The sequence below is a fragment of the Petromyzon marinus genome, chromosome 20 (assembly GCF_048934315.1).
Source record: "Petromyzon marinus isolate PM22_M1 ecotype Great Lakes invasive population chromosome 20, UKy_Petmar_22M1.pri1.0, whole genome shotgun sequence".
Lineage (NCBI taxonomy): Eukaryota > Metazoa > Chordata > Hyperoartia > Petromyzontiformes > Petromyzontidae > Petromyzon > Petromyzon marinus.
The window spans coordinates 2,504,925-2,529,292 of record NC_133686.1 but is presented as its reverse complement, the minus strand read 5'-3'; the positions used below and the strand labels follow the sequence as shown (position 1 = coordinate 2,529,292).

The following is a 24,368-nucleotide window of genomic DNA, read 5'->3' as shown; positions in this document are numbered from 1 at the left end:
TCAAGGTCAACATGTTTTGTTGACTACGCTTGAACTTGCGTGAGAACGCACCACCCTCACCACCCTCACCACCCTCACCTCGTCACCACCCTCACCACCCTCACCACCATTCCCCCTTCACAGCCTGGACTGCACTGACCAGCCAGTGCTGAAATATGGTAAGAGAAGAAAATCAAATTTCCAAGACTGACAAATGGCTGTCAATGATGACTACTAGGGCTCTGTAGATTATAATCATGATACGATCCATCTCCTGGATGGATGGGTCTAATACTTTGCTCTAAATAATACATCTAAGCGTCTATTTCATCGCATGGTGATAACACGTCGATACGTGTGGACATGTAGATTTAGACGTGTATTTTTACGTGCCAAAAACAAACAAAAAAACGAAGATCCCCCGTGTAGCTTTTTAACGGACTGTTGGGGCGAGTGCTGTTAGCGAGCGCCTATTCAGACCGAAACGGCGCACGAGGAGGTCGTGACCTAAACTTAGACTAAAATATGTTTACATTTTACCAGGTCAGGCCGACTTAGCTATGTAGCGTCCTTTTCAGAAGCGACCTGACCACAAATAACAGCTCAAAAAAGTGGATTATCACGTGGGAATGTACAGCAGCCAAACACTCTAAACGCACCTTCCTAAATATGGAGGGAAAAAACCGGAGGACATTTCAGGCGACCACGGGGAGAGAGGCATGCGAACTCCAAATATAGAACAGGCTTCAGGCTCGGGATCGAACCTACGACTTCCTGTATATCAGGCGAGGTAGTTAACAACTCGTCACCGCACCAGACAAGTAGGCACCAACAGGCGTCTCTGTGAACCTCTTAAGCGTCTCTCCGTTATTATGTGTTTTATATATAAGTCTCTACGTAAATCGATGCGTCTCTATGTGAGTCAATGCGTCTCGATATAAGACTGAAAATCTCCATAAAGCCTCCCATCCATCAGTCCATCTATTCCCTCGCCCGCTTTCTCTCTCCTCCTTCATTCTATCTCTCGTCAATCTCTCTCCAATCATCTCTCGTCAATCTCTCTCCATCCCCCCCCCTCCCGCCCCACCCGCCATCCGCTCACCTGATCAAAGTAGATGATCATGGAGCGGTTGCTCATCTCGGATGGCTCGTGGTTGGTGCTCCGCACCACAGAGAACGCCACTTTGGCCGTGCCCGAGCGCACCGTGAAGCCCAGCGAGGAGGCACCGCTCGCCGGGTCCGCCGTGGGGTTGGAGTCGCACACCACCAGGCACTTGCCCTCGAGCACGATCGGCTCCGTCTCGTTCTGAGCCCACCCGGGGCCCGGCAGGGGCAGCGCCAGGGCCAGCACCAGGGGCAGCAGCAGGGCAGCAGCGGGCACGGCTCCCCCCTTGGATGAGCCTTGGTGAGCCGAAGCGCTACGTCCAAGGACGCCCATGGCTGGCTCGCTGGCTGGGGAGAGAGGACCGACGGGAGTCGTGGATGCGGTTGCGGGCTCCTTCCCTTTGGGTGGTGGTGGCGGTTGTTGTTGTTGTCGTTGCTGGTGGAGGTGGTTGTTCAGTTGGTGGTGGTGGTGGTGGTTTTGGTTCTTTCCTTGTTCTTGCACTTGTAGTGCTGAGGAATTGTATTGGTGGTGGTGGCGGTGGTGGTGGTTGTTGCTCCGTTGGTGGTGGCGGTTGTTGCTTGTTTGCTTTCGTTGGTGTTGATTATTTTTGGTGGTGGTGATGGATATTCCGTAGGTGATGGGGGTTGTTGGTGGTGATGGTGGCTATTGTTGTTTCTAGTGGTTGTGTGTTAATATTGTTGGTGATGGTGGCAGTTGTGGCCGTTCCGTGTGACGGTGTTTGTTGTTGTCGGTCGTGGTGGTTGTTCCGCTGGTTGTTGTTGTTGTTGGTGGTGGTGGTGGTGCTAACGTCTTCTTTCCGTTCCTCTGCTCCCGTTATCAGATGCCGAAGCGCTGCGGGTGAAACAAGCATCAGACATCAGAAAATAGAGAATGGCGATGATGATGAATATGGCGGCGGTGATGATAATGATGAGAGTTGGACTGATCCGCCCACATAGGTCAAACCACCGTTGAACTCCTCACAACCTGGTACCAATTTTATCTGCCCCACGAAGATGATGGGTCGGCCGGTTTAACCTGGCGACCACTCGTTGATCTCAGGGTCTACTCCTTGTCAGTCTGGAGCACTGCCCAATAAAGACAACAACAAAGTTCCCCCCTATAGCCTTAACAGACTGTTGGGACAAGTGCTTACAGTCTGTTCAAGAGCAGCACACCTATGAAGGCCGAAACGGCACACGAGGGGGGGGGGGGGTCGCCAGCACAACGCCCGGCCGCCTTTGTCTCCCCAGTGACGATGGTTACACATTTGAGGCAGAGTCGACCTAGGGGAGGCGCACGACCGGTTCAGTTAATTGGTCACTGGCCGTGGCCGTGAGCGGGGAATCGAACTTGAGCTGCCGGGTTCATAGCGCAGCGCACTAACCACTACGCCACCGCTCCCCAGCACTGACCAGGTTCAAGGTCGAGATCAAGATGTATATATGTAAGTATGCGTGTCGAACTTTATTTTCGAAACCGGACGTAGCCAACCGTGTCGATCCGAGGTGCTGGGGATGAACAACAAACTAAACACGAAAAGCCGTTCATTGCCAACGCGTTCTGCCTTCTGCCAGATCATGCAGCCGCTGCAAAGTAGAGAGACGGTGACCTCTAAGATTTGGTCTGACGGTCTCCCATCACCTGCCCTTAGATACTCACCACGTATCCACCGACCCACACGGAGGCCCACAGACTCACGCGGAGACCCACAGCATCACACAGGGACACACAGGGTCACACAGAGACTCACACAGGGACCCACAGAGTCACACAGGGATCCACAGACTCACACAGGGACCCACAGACTCGCACGGGGACCCACAGACTCACGCGGAGACCCACAGCATCACACAGGGACACACAGACTCCCACAGGGACCCACAGACTCACACAGAAACACGGAGTCACACAGGGGCCCACATACTCACACGGGGACCCACCGACTCACACGGGGACCCACCGACTCACAGAGACCCACAGACTCACGCAGGGCCCCACCGACTCACAGAGATCCACAGACTCACACGGAGACCCACAGACTCACACGGGAACCCACAGAATCACACAAAATCACAGAGTCACACAGGGACCCACAGACTCACACAGGGACCCACCGACTCACACGGAGACCCACAGAATCACACGGGAACCCACAGAGTCACACAAAATCACAGGGTCACACAGGGACCCACAGACTCACACAGGGACCCAGAAAATTCACACAGAACCACAGAGTCACACAGGAACTCACAGACTCACACAGGGACCCACAGACTCACAGAGAACCACAGACTCACGCAGAGTCCCACAGAGTCACACAGACCCACAGGCTCACACAGAAACGCAGACTTTCACGGACCCACACAGAAACACCGACGGACACAGAGACCCGAAGGCTCACACAGATACCCAGACTCACACACAGATACCCATTGTCGTAATGTGTCATCATCAGCTAGGTTCAATATCGAACACCACCACCACCAACAACAGCAACAGCAATAAAAAAACAACAACAAAGAAAGAAAGATGAGGGTTTGAAGGAACTGGGTGGTACACCACCAACATCACTCATTTGTCTTTTACGATTCAGGCTTTTCCAGGCGCCTCCACGTGGACGCACAGGCGGCGTTCACAAAAGCACCGGCTGAGCGGGAGCCGTAATTGGACGGCCTGGGATTTGCTTGGCAACAAGAGCAACGCGGCCCCGGTGAGGAAATCGATCGGTATAGTCGTGCCTTCTATGAAGATGCCCGCTCGAGTCGTTCTTAGACTCCCCTCGTTCGTTCGTTGGTTCGTATTTGTTGGATGGGGCTCAGCCGTTCGCGCAGTGTTGTCACATCGCTGCCCCGTTTTTCCTTCGCATCATCGTCGTGATCATTAACAACGTCTGGAAGTGTACCTTGCTTTTACACATGTTCGTATAACTTACGTCGCACCGGACGTAGTGCTAATCAGGCGACGGACAATAAACTAGAACACAGAGAGCAGTTGTAAATAAATGTGTTTTAATTCCAAAATGTTTAAGTGCATCGCGCCCAGTGGTTTCCTAATATCGGAGGGAAGAGCGTTCCAGACGGCCGCAGAAGCGAACCTGAAAACGCCGCGCGATGATGCAGTGGCCGGGGCCTTTGTTCGATGGCCGAGACAATATTTAAGCTGCTGCTGCTGCGAGGATGACCGGGAGTTCGCGTGACGGTTTTACGATGAGCAAACTAATCAACGACGAATCGTGTTTGTTATCATTATCCACGTGGGAGGAGGAAACCGGAGCGCCCGGAGAAAACCTCACGCCTTGCGCGACGGGGCAACGCGCTATCCCCGTTCAGATGGAAACAGATGACGATCATGCCAACTTGCTGTACTGCCTTCTCATGGCGAGCCAGGGGTGTGCCACCGCCTCGACGTCCACTCACGGGGAAGGGAGTGTCACACAGCATCTGCGTGCGTGGTGATCCACCGACCCCTCGCTCGCGGCCGCCTCCACAGCAGCGCTGGATCGCAGGCAGCCACGTGCAGCAGCAGCAGCAGCACCCTGGCCAACACTGCCCAGCCACGATCGATCCACTGTTGGATGAAGGACGCCACGAACCGTCGCCATCCCTCGTGGTCGCCCGATTGAAGACGTTCATCAACCGCTCGCTCCATATCCGTGGTGGACGTCCTCGCCAGCGTCTTACTTCGGTTTGCCCGCACGTGCCGCGTTTATTCTCGACCTTAATTCCACCTTGCGGTACTTTTCCTGTTTTTTTTTCGTCATGTTCAGTGATCCAGGGGTCACTGCTGCAAATGAGACTCGACTGCTGGCCTCTTAAGTGCCTCACCTCGGTCAAAACGAGGACGCTGGTACCGTGTCAAGCGACACGTCCGGCCCGCTCACTTTCTTTTGTTTCCGAAAGTTCCACACGACGATGTCTCAAACCCGCCTCGTATGTTCTCTCACCCGCGTGGCTCCTCAATCGCGTGGCTCCTCAACCGCGTGGCTCCTCAACCGCGCCGCTCCTCTCCCTGGCTCTCAGTGTAACTTCCAGCGCGCACCTCTCCGTCCCTGTCTGCGCACTGCTCATCCTCTGTTGTTCCACTCGACGAAACCCGACGGCAACTGTCCACGCTGCTAATGGGCAACATTTTTGGCCGACTTCAATCGGCCCGCCTGGAACCCCCCGATCTGCCAAAACTCTGCTCCGAGCGCGGTCGTTCACCGCGCATCGCCGCTGGCTATGGTCAAGCCACTGGTGGATGACTGCGTGCCCCCTGCCCCGAGGCCGTCGTTCCGCGGTGGCGCGTTCGCCGCTTGTTTACAGAAGTTCTCCGGGTTCGAATCCAGCGGCCGCCCCGATCAATTACTGCGGCGGCGTTGTTGCATTAACCGTCTGTTTTTATTCTTGTTCGGAGTGGACTATTACGCATCCGCCGACGTAATCACGAGAGGAAGCCATTGTGTGCCGGGGGCTGCATTCACATTTGGCAAGATTCGAAAAAAAAAGATGTATCGCACAATTGAGATGATGTACAAGGACAAAGATCCTCCGTATAGCTGTTAGCGAGCGCCTATGAAGGCCAGAACGGCACACGAGGAGGTGTGTGGCCAGCACCACGCTCAGCCGCAATTGTCTCCCTTGTGGCGATGTTTTTACGCACCACACCAGGTACTGATTTGAGGCTGAGTTAACCTAGAGGAGGCCCAGGCCCGGTTAAGGTCATAGTCACTGGTGTTGGCCGTGAGCGGGATCGAACCCGGGGCGCCAGATTCGTAGCGTAGCGCGCTAACCGCTACACTACCGCTCTCTCTCTCACACACACACAGCAACAGCAATAATCGCCCCCTACTGGCAAAGTAACGCCCGCTTGCAGGCCACGTGCCCAGTCGACACGTGCCGCATAGCGACCGCTGCCACTCATCTGGGTTGGGGCGCTACTGAGATGTTGAAGGGCTGTGAGACGCCCCGGCGAACAGGAGGGCGCTATGTGATCCGAGTCATCATTGATCCCCCACAATCTCTCGAGCGATGTAATAATGTAATCCATCTGGTATCCGCACGCGAGCTGGATACTCGCTCGGACTGCGCGAATATTACATTGCAGTGTTCTTATTTTGCACGTACAGAGACAATGACAAGGATACCCCGACCCTTCTGAACCCCCCCCCCCCCCCCCAGTGTAGCCTCCATAGACTGTTGGGGCAAGTGCTGTTAGCGAGCACCTATTACGTTAATCACCAGCGCAAGAGGGAGTGTGGTGTGGTCAGTACGCTACGCCCGGCCGCTTCTGTCTCTTCCTCCCTCCTTCCGTTTGTTGACGATCACCACAGCACACGGAACTTATTTCAGGCTGAGCCGACCTTCGGGAAGCGCGGGGACCGGTTCAGACTTTCGTCAGTGATGTTAGCCTTGAGCGGGAATCGGCCTTCGTTGGATTCATAACGTCGTGCGCTAACCACCGCACCACCGCTCACCATACACAAAGACAAAGACCCCCCTATAGCCTTAAAATACATTTGGGGCAAGTGCTGTTAACGAGTAGCCCCAATGAAGGCCAGCACCATGCCCTGCCGCCTTAGTCTCCCAGTGGAGATGTTCACACACCGCACCAGGTACTCTTTTGAGGTTAAAGCGACCTACTGAAGGCCCGGAACCGCTGTTATTTTGGGCGTGAGCGGGAATCTAACTCGGCTCGCCCCGTTCGTACCGCAGTGCGCTAACCACTGCGCCACCGCTCCCCAGACACGCACACACACACAGAGACGTGCGTACCAACAAGTGTACCTGTGTGTGTGTACCCGTGTGTGTGTGCCCGTGTGTGTGTGTGTACCCGTGTGTGTGTGTGTCCGTGTGTGTGCCCGTGTGTGTGTACCCGTTTGTGTGTGTGCCCGTGTGTGTGTACCCGTGTGTGTGTACCTGTGTGTGTGTGTACCCGTGTGTGTGTGTACCCCTGTGTGTGTGTGTGCCCGTGTGTGTGTGTGTACCCGTGTGTGTGTGCCCGTGTGTGTGTACCCGTGTGTGTGTGAACCCGTGTGTGTGTGTACCCGTGTGTGTGTGTGTACCCGTGTGTGTGTGTGTGTACCCCTGTGTGCGTACCCGTGTGTGTGTGTGTACCCCTGTGTGTGTACCCGTGTGTGTGTGTACCCCTGTGTGTGTACCCGTGTGTGTGTGTACCCCTGTGTGTGTACCCGTGTGTGTGTGTGTACCCCTGTGTGTGTACCCGTGTGTGCTCTTCAGACCTTGAGCACCGAGCAGACAACCCTGCCCGCTGTTGTCCTTGTTCGGAACTCCAAACGTAGCATTTTTACGAGGATCCTTTTTATTTATTTTACTGCGGCGAGCCGGAGGTTCAATTCCTGGATGCAACTCGAGTGCGCGATTCATAGTGACGGCGATGGAACGACGGCGTGGAAAGGCACTTCCTCCGCGGAGACGGAGCGACGAAACCAGCTCGTGCGCTCGGTGACAGGTGGATCGTTACATCGCAGGAGCCGGGAGTCGTTCGTACAGCGGTGGTGCAGCCTCAAACAGACTATTGGGGCAAGTGCTGTTCACGAGTGGCACCTATGAAGGCCGGCACGGCGCACGGTGGGCATGGGTGACCCGTCCGGCCGTCTTTGTTTCCCCAGTGGCCATGTTTACGAACCGCACCGAGTACTCATTTGAGGCTGAGTCTACTGAGATGTGGCCCACGACCAATTCAGATAATCGTCACTGGTGGTAACCATGAGCGGGAATCGAACTTGGGTCGCCAGGTTCGTAACAGCAGCGTGATAACCGTTGCACTACCGCTCCCCACGTAACTCACCACCACCATCAGCAGCAGCAGCAGCATGTGCCATGGTAAATCCACTGCTGGATGAAGGCCTATCCCCGCCATCACCTTCTCTCACGGTCCTGCGATGCCACTATCCGTCCAGCCGGTCATTTCGCTGCCGCGAATGAAATTGATCGGATCGCTCCATCTCCGGTTCACGTTTGTCCGCAATCAACATCCCCGTCTGGCCGGGTGCTGCTCGTGGCGGTGGTGGTTGTGGTGGTTGTGGTGGTTGTGGTGGTGGTGGTGGCTATGCACGTGGCCTGTTCGGGTTTATTAGTCTCACCCCCCCCTCCTCCCGGCCTCCAACTGGAACAAAGCGCAAAGAATCCCTGCGGGGAACCGCGCGCGTCAAGAGCGGAACTCGAACTCGACACGCGGTGGTGCTGGGGACATACGTGGCCCCTCCCCCCCCCCCCCGTGTCGTGTCCCCTGCCCCCCCCCTTGTCGTGTCCCCTGCCCCCCCCCCCCTTGTCCCCTATCCCCCCCGTGTCGTGTCCCCTGCCCCCCCCCCTTGTCCCCTATCCCCCCTGTGTCGTATCCCCTGTTTCCCCGTGTCGCAGGTTTTTGCTCAAACGAGCTTTGATGTGCTGGTGCTCATGGCATGTTGACAGCCTTGATTGAACCAGTCGTGGAAATTCCACATTCCTACAGCTGGGTCGCATATCTCCATCGGACAACCAATGTTGACTTCTTCACAAAGTGGTACCATTTGTACACACCCCGTAGAGATGATGGGCTGAGTCAACACCCCCCACCCCCCCCCCCCCCCCCACTCCTTCGCTAACTAAGATTTGAACTTTACCAACCACTCTACACCAACCACTTTACACCAACCACTCTACAACAACCACTCTACACTAACCACTCTACACCAACCACTCTACACCAACCACTCTACACCAACCACCCTACACCAACCACTCTACACCAACCACTCTACACCAACCACCAAACACCAATTACTCTACACCAACCACTTTACACCAACCACCCTACACCAACCACTCTACACCAACAACCCTACACCAACCACTCTACACCAACCACTCTACACCAACCACTCTACACCAACCACCCTACACCAACCACTCTACACCAACCACCCAACACCAACCACCCTACACCAACTGCTCTACACCAACCACTCTACACCAACCACCCAACACCAACCACTTTACACCAACCACTCTACACCAACCACCCTACACCAACCACTCTACACCAACCACCCTACACCAACCACTCTACACCAACCACTCTACACCAACCACCCTACACCAACCACCCTACACCAACCACTCAACATCAACCACTCTACACCAACCACTCTACACCAACCACTCTACACCAACCACTCTACACCAACCACTCTACACCAACCACTCTACACCAACCACTCTACACCAACCACTCTACACCAACCACCCTACACCAACCACCCAACACCAACCACTCTACACCAACCACTTTACACCAACCACCCTACACCAACCACCCAACACCAACCACTCTACACCAACCACCCAACACCAACAACCCTACACCAACCACTCTACACCAATTACTCTACACTAACCACTCTACACCAACCACTTTACACCAACCACTCTACACCAACCACCCTACACCAACAACCCTACACCAACCACTTTACACCAACCACTCGACAACAACCACTCTACACTAACCACTCTACACCAACCACTTTACACCAACCACTCTACACCAACCACTCTACACCAACCACTTTACACCAACCACTCTACACCAACAACTCTGCACCAACCACTCTACAAAAACCACTCTACACAAACAACTCTGCACCAACCACTCTACACCAATTACTCTATTCTGCTCACTCCAAACCGCTCGCTTATTTCACGTTCGCATTGACACCAGTCGCTCTATTCGCCCATTTGTTGGGCTGTGTGTAACACAAAATAGAAAAATAAAAGCAACGTGTGTGTGTGTGTGTATATAGACACGAGGGAGGCTCTCTGTCATTTGGCGATGCGGGAGACACGGATTCGGGGCAGCGCATTCACTTCTCGTTACATTATTGAGTGTCCGCGACAGACGGCCGCGCCGAATCCGCGAGAAAATGAACGGCGAATCGACTAGTGGCGAGCGGGTGGTGGCGGTCAGCTGTGTGAGACCGCGTGTCAGCTGTGTGGCACCGCGTGCCAGCTGTGTGACACCGCGTACCAGCTGTGTGAGACCGCGTGTCAGCTGTGTGAGACCGCGTGTCAGCTGTGTGGCACCGCGTGTCAGCTGTGTGGCACCGCGTGTCAGCTGTGTGGCACCTCGTGTCAGCTGTGTGGCACCGCGTGTCAGCTGTGTGGCACCGCGTGCCAGCTGTGTGAGACCGCGTGTCAGCTGTGTGGCACCGCGTGTCAGCTGTGTGACACTGCGTGTCAGCTGTGTGGCACCGCGTGTCAGCTGTGTGAGACCGCGTGTCAGCTGTGTGGCACCGCGTGTCAGCTGTGTGGCACCGCGTGCCAGCTGTGTGAGACCGCGTGTCAGCTGTGTGGCACCGCGTGCCAGCTGTGTGAGACCGCGTGTCAGCTGTGTGGCACCACGTGTCAGCTGTGTGGCACCACGTGTCAGCTGTGTGGCACCACGTGTCAGCTGTGTGGCACCGCGTGTCAGCTGTGTGAGACCGTGTGTCAGCTGTGTGAGACCGTGTGTCAACTGTGTGACACCGCGTGTCAGCTGTGTGGCACCGCGTGTCAGCTGTGTGGCACAGCGTGTCAGCTGTGTGACACCACGTGTCAGCTGTGTGACACCACGTGTCAGCTGTGTGAGACCGCGTGTCAGCTGTGTGGCACCGCATGTCAGCTGTGTGACACCACGTGTCAGCTGTGTGGCACCACGTGTCAGCTGTGTGACACCGCGTGTCAAATGTGTGGCACCCCGTGTCAGCTGTGTGGCACCTCGTGCCAGCTGTGTGGCACCACGTGTCAGCTGTGTGACACCACGTGTCAGCTGTGTGGCACCCCGTGTCAGCTGTGTGACACCTCGTGTCAGCTGTGTGACACCACGTGTCAGCTGTGTGACACCACGTGTCAGCTGTGTGGCACCCCGTGTCAGCTGTGTGGCACCTCGTGCCAGATGTGTGACACCGCGTGCCAGCTGTGTGACACCGCGTGTCAGCTGTGTGAGACCGCGTGTCAGCTGTGTGACACCACGTGTCAGCTGTGTGGCACCACGTGTCAGCTGTGTGACACCACGTGTCAGCTGTGTGACACCCCGTGTCAGCTGTGTGACACCACGTGTCAGCTGTGTGGCACCCCGTGTCAGCTGTGTGACACCACGTGTCAGCTGTGTGGCACCCCGTGTCAGCTGTGTGGCACCTCGTGCCAGCTGTGTGACACCGCGTGCCAGCTGTGTGACACCGCGTGTCAGCTGTGTGAGACCGCGTGTCAGCTGTGTGACACCACGTGTCAGCTGTGTGGCACCACGTGTCAGCTGAGTGACACCACGTGTCAGCTGTGTGACACCACGTGTCAGCTGTGTGACACCGCGTGTCAGCTGTGTGAGACCGCGTGTCAGCTGTGTGGCACCGCATGTCAGCTGTGTGACACCACGTGTCAGCTGTGTGGCACCACGTGTCAGCTGTGTGACACCGCGTGTCAAATGTGTGGCACCCCGTGTCAGCTGTGTGGCACCTCGTGCCAGCTGTGTGGCACCACGTGTCAGCTGTGTGACACCACGTGTCAGCTGTGTGGCACCCCGTGTCAGCTGTGTGACACCTCGTGTCAGCTGTGTGACACCACGTGTCAGCTGTGTGGCACCCCGTGTCAGCTGTGTGGCACCTCGTGCCAGATGTGTGACACCGCGTGCCAGCTGTGTGACACCGCGTGTCAGCTGTGTGAGACCGCGTGTCAGCTGTGTGACACCACGTGTCAGCTGTGTGGCACCACGTGTCAGCTGAGTGACACCACGTGTCAGCTGTGTGACACCACGTGTCAGCTGTGTGGCACCCCGTGTCAGCTGTGTGGCACCTCGTGTCAGCTGTGTGACACCACGTGTCAGCTGTGTGACACCACGTGTCAGCTGTGTGGCACCCCGTGTCAGCTGTGTGGCACCTCGTGCCAGCTGTGTGACACCTCGTGCCAGCTGTGTGAGACCACGTGTCAGCTGTGTGAGACCGCGTGTCAGCTGTGTGGCACCGCGTGTCAGCTGTGTGACACCGCGTGTCAGCTGTGTGAGACCGCGTGTCAGCTGTGTGAGACCACGTGTCAGCTGTGTGAGACTACGTGTCAGCTGTGTGACACCTCGTGCTAGCTGTGTGAGACCACGTGTCAGCTGTGTGAGACCGCGTGTCAGCTGTGTGGCACCGCGTGTCAGCTGTGTGACACCGCGTGTCAGCTGTGTGAAACCGCGTGTCAGCTGTGTGAGACCGCGTGTCAGCTGTGTGAGACCGCCTGTCAGCTGTGTGACACCGCGTGTCAGCTGTGTGAGACCGCGTGTCAGCTGTGTGAGACCACGTGTCAGCTGTGTGAGACCACGTGTCAGCTGTGTGACACCTCGTGCCAGCTGTGTGAGACCACGTGTCAGCTGTGTGAGACCGCGTGTCAGCTGTGTGGCACCGCGTGTCAGCTGTGTGACACCGCGTGTCAGCTGTGTGAGACAGCGTGTCAGCTGTGTGGCACCTCGTGTCAGCTGTGTGAGACCGCGTGTCAGCTGTGTGACACCGCGTGTCAGCTGTGTGAGACCGCGTGTCAGCTGTGTGAGACCACGTGTCAGCTGTGTGAGACCACGTGTCAGCTGTGTGACACCTCGTGCCAGCTGTGTGAGACCACGTGTCAGCTGTGTGAGACCGCGTGTCAGCTGTGTGGCACCGCGTGTCAGCTGTGTGACACCGCGTGTCAGCTGTGTGAGACCGCGTGTCAGCTGTGTGAGACCGCGTGTCAGCTGTGTGAGACCGCGTGTCAGCTGTGTGGCACCGCGTGTCAACTGTGTGGCACCGCGTGCCAGCTGTGTGAGACCGCGTGTCAGCTGTGTGACACCACGTGCCAGCTGTGTGAGACCGCGTGGCAGCTGTGTGGCACCGCGTGTCAGCTGTGTGAGACCGCGTGTCACCTGTGTGTATTCCAGACCACGGCTTTACATTTGGTGGCGATTGATATCTGAACCAATGCTTGGTTACCCCTAGGTTGACTCAACCTCAAAGCAGTACCTGTTGCGGTGTGTACATATCACCACTGGGGAGACAAAGGCGGCCTGGCGAGGTGATAGTCGCGTGTTTCCCTTCATCGGCGTTCGCTAACAGCACTTGCCCCGAACGGTATGTGAATTCTATGAGGCGGGTGTTTGTCTCCGTCTGTGTGCTCCTGTGCGTGTGTGGGTGCGGTCGCGTCGCTATGAATCCGACGACCCGAGTTTGATTCCCGCTCACGGCCAAAGATCGGTGACAATAATCTGAACCGGTCCTGGACGGATCGGCTTCAAATTATTATCTGGTACGATGTGGAAAGATTCCCACGATGTGGAAAGATTCCACGGGCGTGGTGCTGGCTAATCACCACCACGTGTGCCGTCCCGGCCTTCATAAGTGCTCACTAACAGCACTTGCCAGAACAGTCTGTGAAGGCTATACATAGGGGGAATCTTTGTCTATGTGTGCGTCCGTGTGGCTGTGTGTTACCCATCGGGGCGGCGCGTTTCCGTGTGTTCATGAGTAAGACCGAGACGCATCCCGGCCGCCTTTGTTTCCCCAATTCTGATGTTCACACACCACACTAAGTACTCATTTAAGGCCGAGTCGACCTAGGTGAGACCCAATATCGGTTCAGATATTCGTCATCGACTTCGCGCTGTGAGCGGGAATCAAAGTCGTTCGCTGGGGTTCGTAGCGCTAACCGCGACACTACCGTTCCTCGCAATACGAGACGTAGACAAAGATCCCCCGCATTGGCTTAACAGACTGTTGGGGCAAGTGCTGTTAGCGAGTAGCTATGAAGGCCGGCACGGCACACGAGGGGTTGAGTGGCCAGCACCACGCCCGGCCGCCTTTGTCTCCCCAGTGGCGATGTTTGCACAGCGCACCTGCTACTCATTTGAGGCTGAGTCGACCTACGAGAAGACACACACACACACAAGCGTAACTGCCAGATGACGAGATGCGCTGTTGCTCACAGATGCGCGCACTGCCGAGACACCGCTACTGCCCGACTCGTGGTGCCTGTCCCTCGGAAACTGCACGCATGCAGAACTTCATTAGCGCCGTGCACGTCCAGCCGTCATGATCGGAGGTGCAGGGGAAGGGCGACGAACTAAACACGACAAACTAAACACAACGTCGTTACTCGGATTGTAAATGTTGGGGCTTGGCTCTCCAACCCACCGGTGTGCTGTACTCGTGACGAATTGGCCACGTTCTGTTACGTGACAACCCTTGCGAGTTGGCTGTGTCGGGTGGTGGCGGGTTTAACGACACATTTCCATATTGACGCGATTCTCACCCAAAAAAACCTCTGTTATGGATGATATTGATCGCGAAAGCACTACGTGTTAAACTAAACACAAAAGGCCAGTACTAACGAAATGAGTTTCCAATCTAGATGACGATTTAATGGTTGGACAGGTCCCAGTGGCTTCCTAATATCGGAGGGAAAGAGCGTTCCAGACGGCCGCAGAAGCGCATCTGAAAGCGGTGGCCGTCTTTGTCCGATGGCTCCGCGTTGCTGCCACAGCCGCGATGGCTTACGCTCCTTGAGCGAGATCAGCGAGGAACCGCAGTTCATTCGCGGCAAGCAACTTGATAACGAGTGCGACCTTCATAACAAGTGCGACCTTTATATATATGAAAAACTGGAAGATGTTTGGACTCTGACCGGTTCGAGTCGTTTCTGACAACAACAACAACAACATCAATGTTTTGGGGAATGGGGGAAAGACAACAACCCGCATGCATTTCTGGAACACGCTTTCCAACACGCGCGCATCTTCGGATGCCCGCATCTCATCAATGTGTAATTAATCAGCGCTCCCACCACCACCACTACCGCTGCTATCCCTAGCCGCACAACAGTGCAACAGCTCGCTCGGGCGAACCGATCCCACTGGGATTGGTCGGCGAACTGCGGATGAATTAGTACCGTGGCATGGCCACGTTCGTTTGGGTCTTTGCAGTCTACGACCACCACTACCACCACAATCATCGTCATGATGATAATAATCACCACTATGATCACCACCACTATCACCATCACCGCCACCACCACCACGATCTTCATCACAATTACCATTGTTACCACCAAAACCGCTATCACCCACCACCATCATCATGATAAGCATTGCCTTCATCACTACCAGCATCATCACAACTACCACCACCACTATCACCACCACTATAGCTACCAGCATCATCATCACCACCACCAACACCACTATCACCATGATAACCACAATTATCGTGACTAATAACCACCACCATTATCACTACCACAACGACCATCACGATAATCGCGTCCACACTCATCATCAGAAAGATGAACCACCACTACCACCACGATCGATGGTAATGAGACTCCTCATCATCGCCAGCAGCAGCACCGTCGTCAAGATGAAGACTGCGGGCTACAGCTCATCCGTGCGTGGTCGCAACGGCAGAAGTCGAGAACATGAGAGCACAGGGGCACGTGTGTGGCAATGGACGATTACCAACGCGTGTGCCCTGGTCGAGACCACGAGGGAGTGGGATTTGAGAGTAGCGGTTGAGCGGAGAGTAGTGGTGAGTGGTGAGTAGTGGTGAGTGGAGTGTAGTGGTGAGTGGAGTGTAGCGGTGAGTGGAGTGTAGTGGTGAGTGGAGAGTAGTGGTGAGTGGAGAGTAGTGGTGAGTGGAGTGTAGCGGTGAGTGGAGTGTAGCGGTGAGTGGTGAGTAGTGGTGAGTGGAGTGTAGTGGTGAGTGGAGAGTAGTGGTGAGTGGTGAGTAGTGGTGAGTGGAGTGTAGCGGTCAGTGGAGAGTAGTGGTGAGTGGTGAGTAGTGGTGAGTGGATAGTTGAGGTGAGTGGAGAGTAGGGGAGAGTGGTGAGTAGTGGTGAGTGGAGAGTAGTGGTGAGTGGTGAGTAGTGGTGAGTGGAGTGTAGCGGTCAGTGGAGAGTAGGGGAGAGTGGTGAGTAGTGGTGAGTGGAGAGTAGCGGTGAGTGGTGAGTAGCGGTGAGTGGAGAGTAGCGGTGAGTGGCGAGTAGGGGAGAGGGGGTGAGTAGTGGTGAGCGGGTGAGTAGTGGTGAGCGGGTCACTAGCGATGAACCGGATGAACGGATGCTGAGTTTGGGTGAGCAGAGCAGCATCGGCGAGTTGAGCGCGCGAGGTGGCTGGGCGGGTGATGACCGGGGCAGCGAATCTGAGATGGGCAACGGTGAGTTGTGGTGTGGGTGGTGAGTAGCGGACGGCAATCACTGCTCACCGACAGGGGTGAGGAGGGTGAGGCGGGCCGATTCTGCTCGGACGGTGGCATCGTCAGGGAAGCCGGGCGGGTGTCGGTGACTTTGTGTACGACTCCTCGTCACGGCGCCCGGGAGCTATCGCAGCATCGGCAGCGGCATCGGCATGCGAGGAGGGCAAAGCCGACAGAAGCGTCTACACCTCTCGCGTGTCCGACAGCGAGGGAGGGGGGGGGGATGAGGGGACAGGGATGGCGGAGGAGGAGGAAGGAGGGGGATGCAACCCGATTCGACCGTCATTCTGTGGAAACGCCCTCTTGGTTTAACCCCAAAGATAAAGATCCCCCTTATGGCTTTGACAGACTGCTGGGGCAAGTGCTGTTAGCGAGCACCTATGAAGGCCGGCACGGCACACGAGGGAGTGGGTGGCCAACACCACGCCCGGCCGCCTTTGTCTCCCCAGTGACGATGTTTGCACACCGCGCCAGATACTCATTTGATGCTGAGTCGACCTAGCGGAGGCCCAGAACCGGTTCGAATAATCGTCCCTGGTGTTGGCCGTTAGCGGGAATCGAACCAAGGTCGCCAGGTTCGTACCACAGCGCGCTAACCGCTACACTACCGCTCCCCATAATCCCACACACACAACCACTTCGCCATCCACCCACCTGACCACCCTCCCAACTAATCACTCACCTATCAAGCCGCATAGCAAATGAACCACTCACTCAACTAACCGTCCGCCCTGCTAAATTCCCACCCCACTAATCACCCACCCAACTAACCACCCACCCAACTAATTGCCTACCCAACTTAACCACCGACCCAACTAACCACCCAACTAACCACGCAACTAACCACCCATCCAACCACCTAACTAAACACCCACCCAACTAACCACCCATCTAACCACCTAACTAAACACCCACCCAACTAACCACCCAAATAACCACCCAACTAAACACCCACCCAACTAACCACCCATCTAACCACCTAACTAAACACCCACCCAACTAACCACCCAAATAACCACCCAACTAAACACCCACCCAACTAACCACCCATCTAACCACCTAACTAAACACCCACCCAACTAACCACCCACCCAACTTACCGCCTACCCAACTAACCACCCAACTAAACAGCCACCCAACAAACCATCTACCCAACGAACCCGCCACCCAATTAACCGCCCACCCAACGCATCACCCACCTAACTAGCCACATAGCCAATGAACCACCCACTCAACAAACCACCCACCGAGAAACTCAACCATCCGTCCCACGACAGGACCAACCCCCTACCCAATTAAAAAACCCCCACCCCCATCCAGCCCCGAAAGCACCAACCCAACCTCCTAAACATCGACCAATCCGCACGACCATCCGCTTGTCAAACTACCTCTGAATCAAACCGCACGCCGAAGCGACGAACAAACCCACCACACGCATAGCCGCTCACGCGCCCGAACCACGCGAATCCACCCAATCCATGTCACTCACCCAGCATTCACCTACCCATGCGTCCCCCCCACCCTCGTCCTCACCCTCCCCCCCATTGTCTGCCCAGCCCGGCTACGTGCCCCCCCCCATCCCCCGCCCCCAACCCCCGCCTCCATTGTCTGCCCTGCCCCACCCCTCACTTAATTAGTCCCCAAAGGGCTGTGTCCGTGGAGACGGAGCTATTAAATCAGCTCGCATGCTGGCTGGATTGTTGCTATCTCAGGATCGCGAGGAGTGGCGGTAGCCGCTTTAACGGAAGACCTTCATCCAGCAGTGGATTGACCAAGGCTGCTGCTACTGCTACTACTGCTGATGATGATAATATTGCAAATCAAATTTCCACACACGCACACAAAGACGAAGATCGCCTCCCACATCCTTCAAAGGCTATCGGAGTAAGTGCTGTTGGCGAACACCTATTAGATCAAAATCAGAATATGTATTTACACTGGAGGAATCCGATGAGCTATAAAGCTCTTTTTTTTCACAGACGTCCAGATAAGACCGGCACGGCGTAACAAGGGCGATGGTGGCGGTGTAGCGTAGCCAGCACCACTCCGCGCCGCATTTGTCTGTACACATTTAATTCGTCCAGCCCTTGCCCATCCAGCAGTGGACAGACCATGGATGATACTGATATCCGTCTGTTGGGTGGAGAAGCGCGTCCTACAAGAGGGGAGGGGTAGGGATGGGGCTGGTTCTAAGAGGCGGGAGGATGAGCGGGAGGTGGAGGGGAGGGGGAGGTGGAGGGGAGGGGGAGGTGGAGGGGGAGGGGAGGGGGAGGGGAGGGGGAGGGGGAGGGGAGGGGGAGGGGGAGGGGAGGGGAGGGGGAGGGGGAGGGGGAGGGGGAGGGGAGGGGAGGGGGAGGGGGAGGGGGAGGGGAGGGGGAGGGGAGGGGGAGGTAGGGGGAGGTGAATCTCCGGGGAGAGACCGCCGCTCATAGCGACACGGGAGCGCCGCCTGCTGTCAGTCAACGAAGCGTGCACACGCGCGCTCTGCAATCATTTTGCTGCTGTCAAAGGGATTCCAAGTCGACTTTGCGTGGGCAGATGAGATCGCGAGAGGCCCGGGTATAGTCTCACTCGCAAGAGTCACCTGGGTGAGTGAGTGAGTGGGCGGGTCGGTGAATGGATGAACGAGTTGAGTGGGTGAGGTTTCTCGAGTGAGTGAATGAGTGGGACCTCTGAGTGAGCGAGTGAGTGGCTGAGTGAGTTGGTGAATGGGTGGGTGTGTGAGTGGGTGGGTGAATGGGCGAACGAGTGAGACAATGAATGGAAGAACGAGAGGGTGAATGGGTAAATGAAGTGCGTGAGTTATGAGTGAGTGAATGAGTGGCTGAGTGAGTTGGTGAATGAGCAATTGAGTGGCTGCGTGAGTTGGCGTGTGGGTGAATTCGGGTCTCAAGTATATTTTGAGGAAGCAGGTGAGAACGCGTGAGACAACGATGAGTATCATTCACAAGGTTGACCGGGGCGGGGGGTTAATTTGCCAGTATTAGGGGGCGATAATTGATGCTCTGTACAGTTCCAACTGAGTAATTTTGGGTGCAATTTTCTAATTTGACAAATTTTGATTGTGTTATATTGATATATTAAAGGGGGGGGGGGGGTTCTCCTCCCTGTAGTATACATTTTTCTTTTTTTATATTGAGTATTAATGTGGTGATGATGATGACACTTTGAGTGGCAGGTTGTGTGCCAGAAAGACTCCGGCATGTGTACACCACACATCGGCCTGCTCGTGCGAACGACATCGCGGTAGTGTTCCTGTGAACGCGGTTCAATACCGCACCGCGGTGTTAACCAGGGCGGCCGCGAGAGTCGAACCGCGAACCTGTGCGGCAACTACCGCGGGGGCCTCCTGCCGGCTGTGAAGCTTCGACGCGTCAGGGCGCACCTAGCCTGGCACAGGCGCTGTGGCGAACGGCGGTTGTTGTTGTGATACAATGGGATGGTCTCTACGTAGCGAACGACGTTTCACGATTTGGGATGTTTGTTGTGGTCGTACTATGCATGACCGTGATATGTTAGCCTCATCGCAACGATGTTAGATGGGGGTCGCTACCGGGGTCCTGATTAAAACTTTTTTAAGGTCCAACATAAATGTTTAATAATGACCCACCCCCTGCTACTCACTATGAATCAGAATGTACGTACGTATGTGCACAGGAATGTCTGCATATACTCACAGTATATACACATCTTGTGCCGCGTTAGATTTCATCGGTTTCTTTCTTTACAGCACTTACCCAAACAGTCTGTTAAAGGCTATGTGGGGGATCGTTGTCTTTTGCTGTGATCATATGAACCGGTCCTGGGCCTCACCTAGGTCGACTCAGCCTAAAATGTGTGCCTGGATGCGGTTTGTAAACATCGCCACTCGGGAGACAAAGGCGGCCGGGCGTGATGCTGGGCACCCACCCCCTCGTGTGCCGTGCCGACCTTCACAGGTGCTCGTCGCTAACAGCACTTGCCCCGAAAGTATTTAAGACTGTACGGGGAGTCTTTGTCTTCGCATGTGTGTGTCTCTCGATCACACACATACACACAGACCGCGCCATGAACACTATTACTCGGTATTGATCACACACGCGGCTGACCTTTGCTGCTAAACGTATTTGCGCATTGTACTCGGCGTGGTAATATTCGGCAGAAAGGGTTCCATCGTTACACCCCCCAGCCCCGCCTCCCTAATCTCCAGCCCCCCCCCCTCTCACTCTTCTCCCCGTCAACTCTCTCCACCTACACAGATTGTCCTTTCGGGCGAGAAATAATTAAATTTACCAAATCGATTAATGATGGAGTCTGCCGAGAATTTGTTTTTGAAACAGCGAGCAACTGCTGAGGCCGCCACGCACACGAGGGAGTCGGTGGGTGGCTAGCACCACCCATGCCCGACCGCCTTTGTCTCACCGGTGGCATAGACTCGCACAGAGACCGTGCCAAGTGCTCATTTGAGGCTCATTCAACCTGGGGGCAGCCCAGGACCGGTTCAGATAATCGCCGTCACCGGTGTTGATGCCGTGAGAGGGAATCAAATTCGGGTCGTAGCGCAGCGCGCTACTACACCAAAGACAAAGATCCCTCCCCTCCGTATAGCCTTAGCAGACTGTTGGGGCAAGTGCTGTTCGCCAGTAGCACCTATGAAGGCCGGCATGGCACACGAAGTTTTGGGTGGCCAGCACCACGCCCGGCCGCCTTTGTCTCGCTCGTGGCGATGTTTGGAATATAAGACGCACCCTCAACTTCATTTTTTATTTCAAAATTTATACAGGAGGTTGGGTGGAAGATTCGGGTGCGTCCTATAACACGGATTATCCGTGACAATGATTTAAGGACGGGACAGCCTCACTGAGTCTCAAGGTGCCTTTGTCGAGAAGGGGTGCCACTCCATTTGGGACGTTTGGCCAGTGAGTTCCACGTGGGAGGAAAACGGGAGAACCCGGAGAAAACCCATCGCTCAAACGCGAGGGGATATAACACGCAGCAGTGATGACGACAGTTCGGGAACAACGTGCACACGTTACGTTTTATTGAAGCACGTGGGGTTACAACTTCTTATACTTACAACAACAGCAAGCCCTGCATACGTTGAGAACAATACAGCACCCGTGTATCCATGGAGCTATCTTTCATGAATGAAATAAATAACGTCTTCTCCGCATCATAAGATGATTCGTGAAGTAAGACGCACCCCATAACTTGTGGCCAGGTGTAAATCTGGTTAAATCAATCTTGTCTCATACACAAACCAATACCAACACAGCCGCCATTCGCCACAAAGTGACCGTGACATCACCACAGCGCCTGTGCCAGGCTAGGTGCACTTTGGCGCCACGTGAAGTGTCGATGGCTCGCTGACAGGTCTTGCGACAAACCCAGGTGCCCATAGGTTGGCTGACTGAGATGACTGGTAGATGCACCAGCTGTACCCCCTACTATTTTATACGCCAGGCTCTCCGCTCGTTGTTGTGAGCGTCCGTCCCCTGCCCTCCGTTGTTGCTGGAGGGCGACTGCCTCCAACTGCCCACACACGACTACCTACCGGACTAAAAGACCCACCTGCCCACCAACATTCACTTTTGAAAATAGGGTATGGCAAATGTACCGCCTAACAATCTGGATAAAACGGCTTAATCACCAACTAAGTTGTCAGTCTGAACTGTGTGGTCGTAGCGTCGGCCTATCGGTGCTACTACAGTGAGCGGGTTGCGATCCATTCTTTAAAAGTCATACAACGGATCGGCATGCGTCATTGAGGTGCTGAATATTGTGTGAATGGGCCGGGTGGCTAAAACACAGCAAGTTGGCACAGGTGGTGCATCGGACAGTCCTCTCAGTCAGTCGACCGATTGCACCTGCTGGGTCTGTCCCGTGACCTCCTGCCAGCGGGCGTTCGACACTTCACGTTGCCCTTAACGTATACGTAGCCTGGCACAAGCGCCGTGGTGACGTCACCGCCACTCAGTGGCTGTTGTAGGAGGCGGCACCGCTAAAGATCGCTCCGTGCCGTAGAGCGGTCTGCCAGATAGTTCTTAAATAAAGGATGCTGTTGTATTGATGTCAATCACAATCTGACGTTGCATCTTCACAGCTATGAACAAGTAAAAAGATTACTCCCTCCACCGCCCTACAGTCTTAGCAGACTGTTGGGGCAAGTGCTGTTTAGCGAGTAGCACCTGCAAAGGCCAACACGGAACACGAGGGGGGTGGGTGGATGGCCGGCACTGTACCCGGCCGCCTTTGTCTCCCCAATGCTGATTTTCACACACTGCACCATGCGCAAGTTTTAGGGCTGATTCGACCACGGGGAGGCCGGGGAGCGGTACAAATATTCGATTCTGTTATTGGTCGTGAGAAGGAATCGAACCCGGGTCGCCGGATTCACCGAGCAGCACGTTAACCGCCACTCACACACACAACGAGAGTGAACACTCATTTCTTTGGGACTGCTCTTTGTGTTTAGTTTGTCGTCCTCCTGCACCTCCGATTAACACGGTTAGGTGTGTGATGGGTGATTGGGTGGGTGGGTGGTTGGGTGGGTGGGTGATTGGGTGGGTGGGTAGTTGGGTGGGTGGTTGGGTGGGTGTGTGGTTAGGTGTGTGATGGGTGGGTGGGTGGTTTGGTGGGTGGGTGGGTGGTTTGGTGGGTGATTGGGTGGTTGGGTGGGTGGGTGGGTGGTTGGGTGGGTGGGTGAGTGGTTGGGTGGGTGGTTGGGTTGGCGGCTACGTACGGTGCCCAAGAAGAAGTTCAACATACACACCAAAAACATTATTGCTGCTCACGCAAAAAACCTGAATTCGGGAGACCTCACAGTAGTGCACACAGCCCCCCCCCCCTTTTCCTGTACCAGCCCCTGCCCCCCATCACTCCACCCCCTGTATTCCCCCCCTGAAACCCACACCATTGAGTTCTGACCTCCCGCACACACACAAACACAAAGAGTGCGCGTCTCATCGCAGCGTCTCTCGACCAGCAGCAGCAGCAGCAGCTTCTTGCCTGGCACCTCCTCCCCAGACACCCCCCATCTCCCCACCCACCCTCCGAGTCATTCGCTCAAAGTCGCGAATCTGAAAACGACAACAACAACAACAACCAACAACGAAAAGCAACAGCTTTTGGAACAATAAGATTAAGTTCTACCCTTAGCCTCCAACAGACTGTTGGGGCAAAGAGTTGTTAAGCGAGGGGCACCATGTCTTATAGTTGTTATTGTTTGACTTGCATCCCACTGGGATTATTTCGCACAGCGTTGAAATGCGGTGTCTTTTCTGGAAGGCTTTGCTGTTTTTTCCAGGATTTTTCTGTTGCGTGTAGTCACTTTAAGATGTTTCTTCTTGTTCATGTTTTTGTTTTGTCGCGGTTGCACCCGAGTCAAGAGCCGCATGGCTCACAGGGTTATACCTAATAAATGAAATTGAAACTGAAAGGCCGGCGTGCTGACCTTAGCTAACCTTAGCTGACCTTAGCTGACCTTAGCTGACCTTAGCACCGACGCGGCAGCATCCCAAGTTATTTTTACGCAATGCATTAATAATGCGGGGAGGGGGGGGGTATGAACATGAAGAAAATGTTTTACACTTTCTGGCAATACAACTGGGAGGTTTTGAGATATCTCAACACCAAATTGATAAAATGTTCAAGGCATCAAGTACTGCATTAACCACACAAAGTACACGCAAACGACCATGCTCTGATCATGTATGCGTTGTCTTTGAAGCTGATTGGCCTACACCAGAGCTGCGTCATTGTCCCACCACCAGTGTTAGACCAGAGAACAACGCCAAAAGTTGAATAGTACAACGACAAAGCAAGATCATTTAATCATCTAAACATCTTCACATGTTCTGTTTTATTGTCAGTAAGGGTAAAACATTATTATTGTTCATGCTTTGATACTGGCACAAAATGTTCCCAAAGCAGCAACAGCTCAGTGCACAGTTTTCATTCAACTCCCCACTCAACATTTTACATGGCTCCATGGACTGGTAGCGTACGGACAAAACGAGAAGTGGCGGATACTCGATGTGGTGTGCAGGGTTCGGGGAGGGAGCATCCAAAAGGAAGGTGTGCAAGCCAACTTCCTTG

General features: G+C 55.0%; 1 protein-coding gene across 1 annotated transcript in view; it reads right to left on the bottom strand.

Annotated features, from left to right (window-relative positions):
* Positions 1-16,613, bottom strand: part of LOC116944238 (cerebellin-1-like) — a 39,789-nt gene extending 23,176 nt beyond the window's left edge. Inside the window, exons 1-2 of the mRNA XM_032957752.2 lie at positions 16,302-16,613; positions 1,082-1,936 (exon numbers count right to left, since the gene is read on the bottom strand). Coding sequence (XP_032813643.1) covers positions 1,082-1,417 — 336 coding nt within the window. The 5' untranslated portion in view covers positions 1,418-1,936; positions 16,302-16,613. The remainder of the gene's footprint in view (positions 1-1,081; positions 1,937-16,301) is intronic.
* Positions 16,614-24,368: the final 7,755 nt, after the last annotated feature.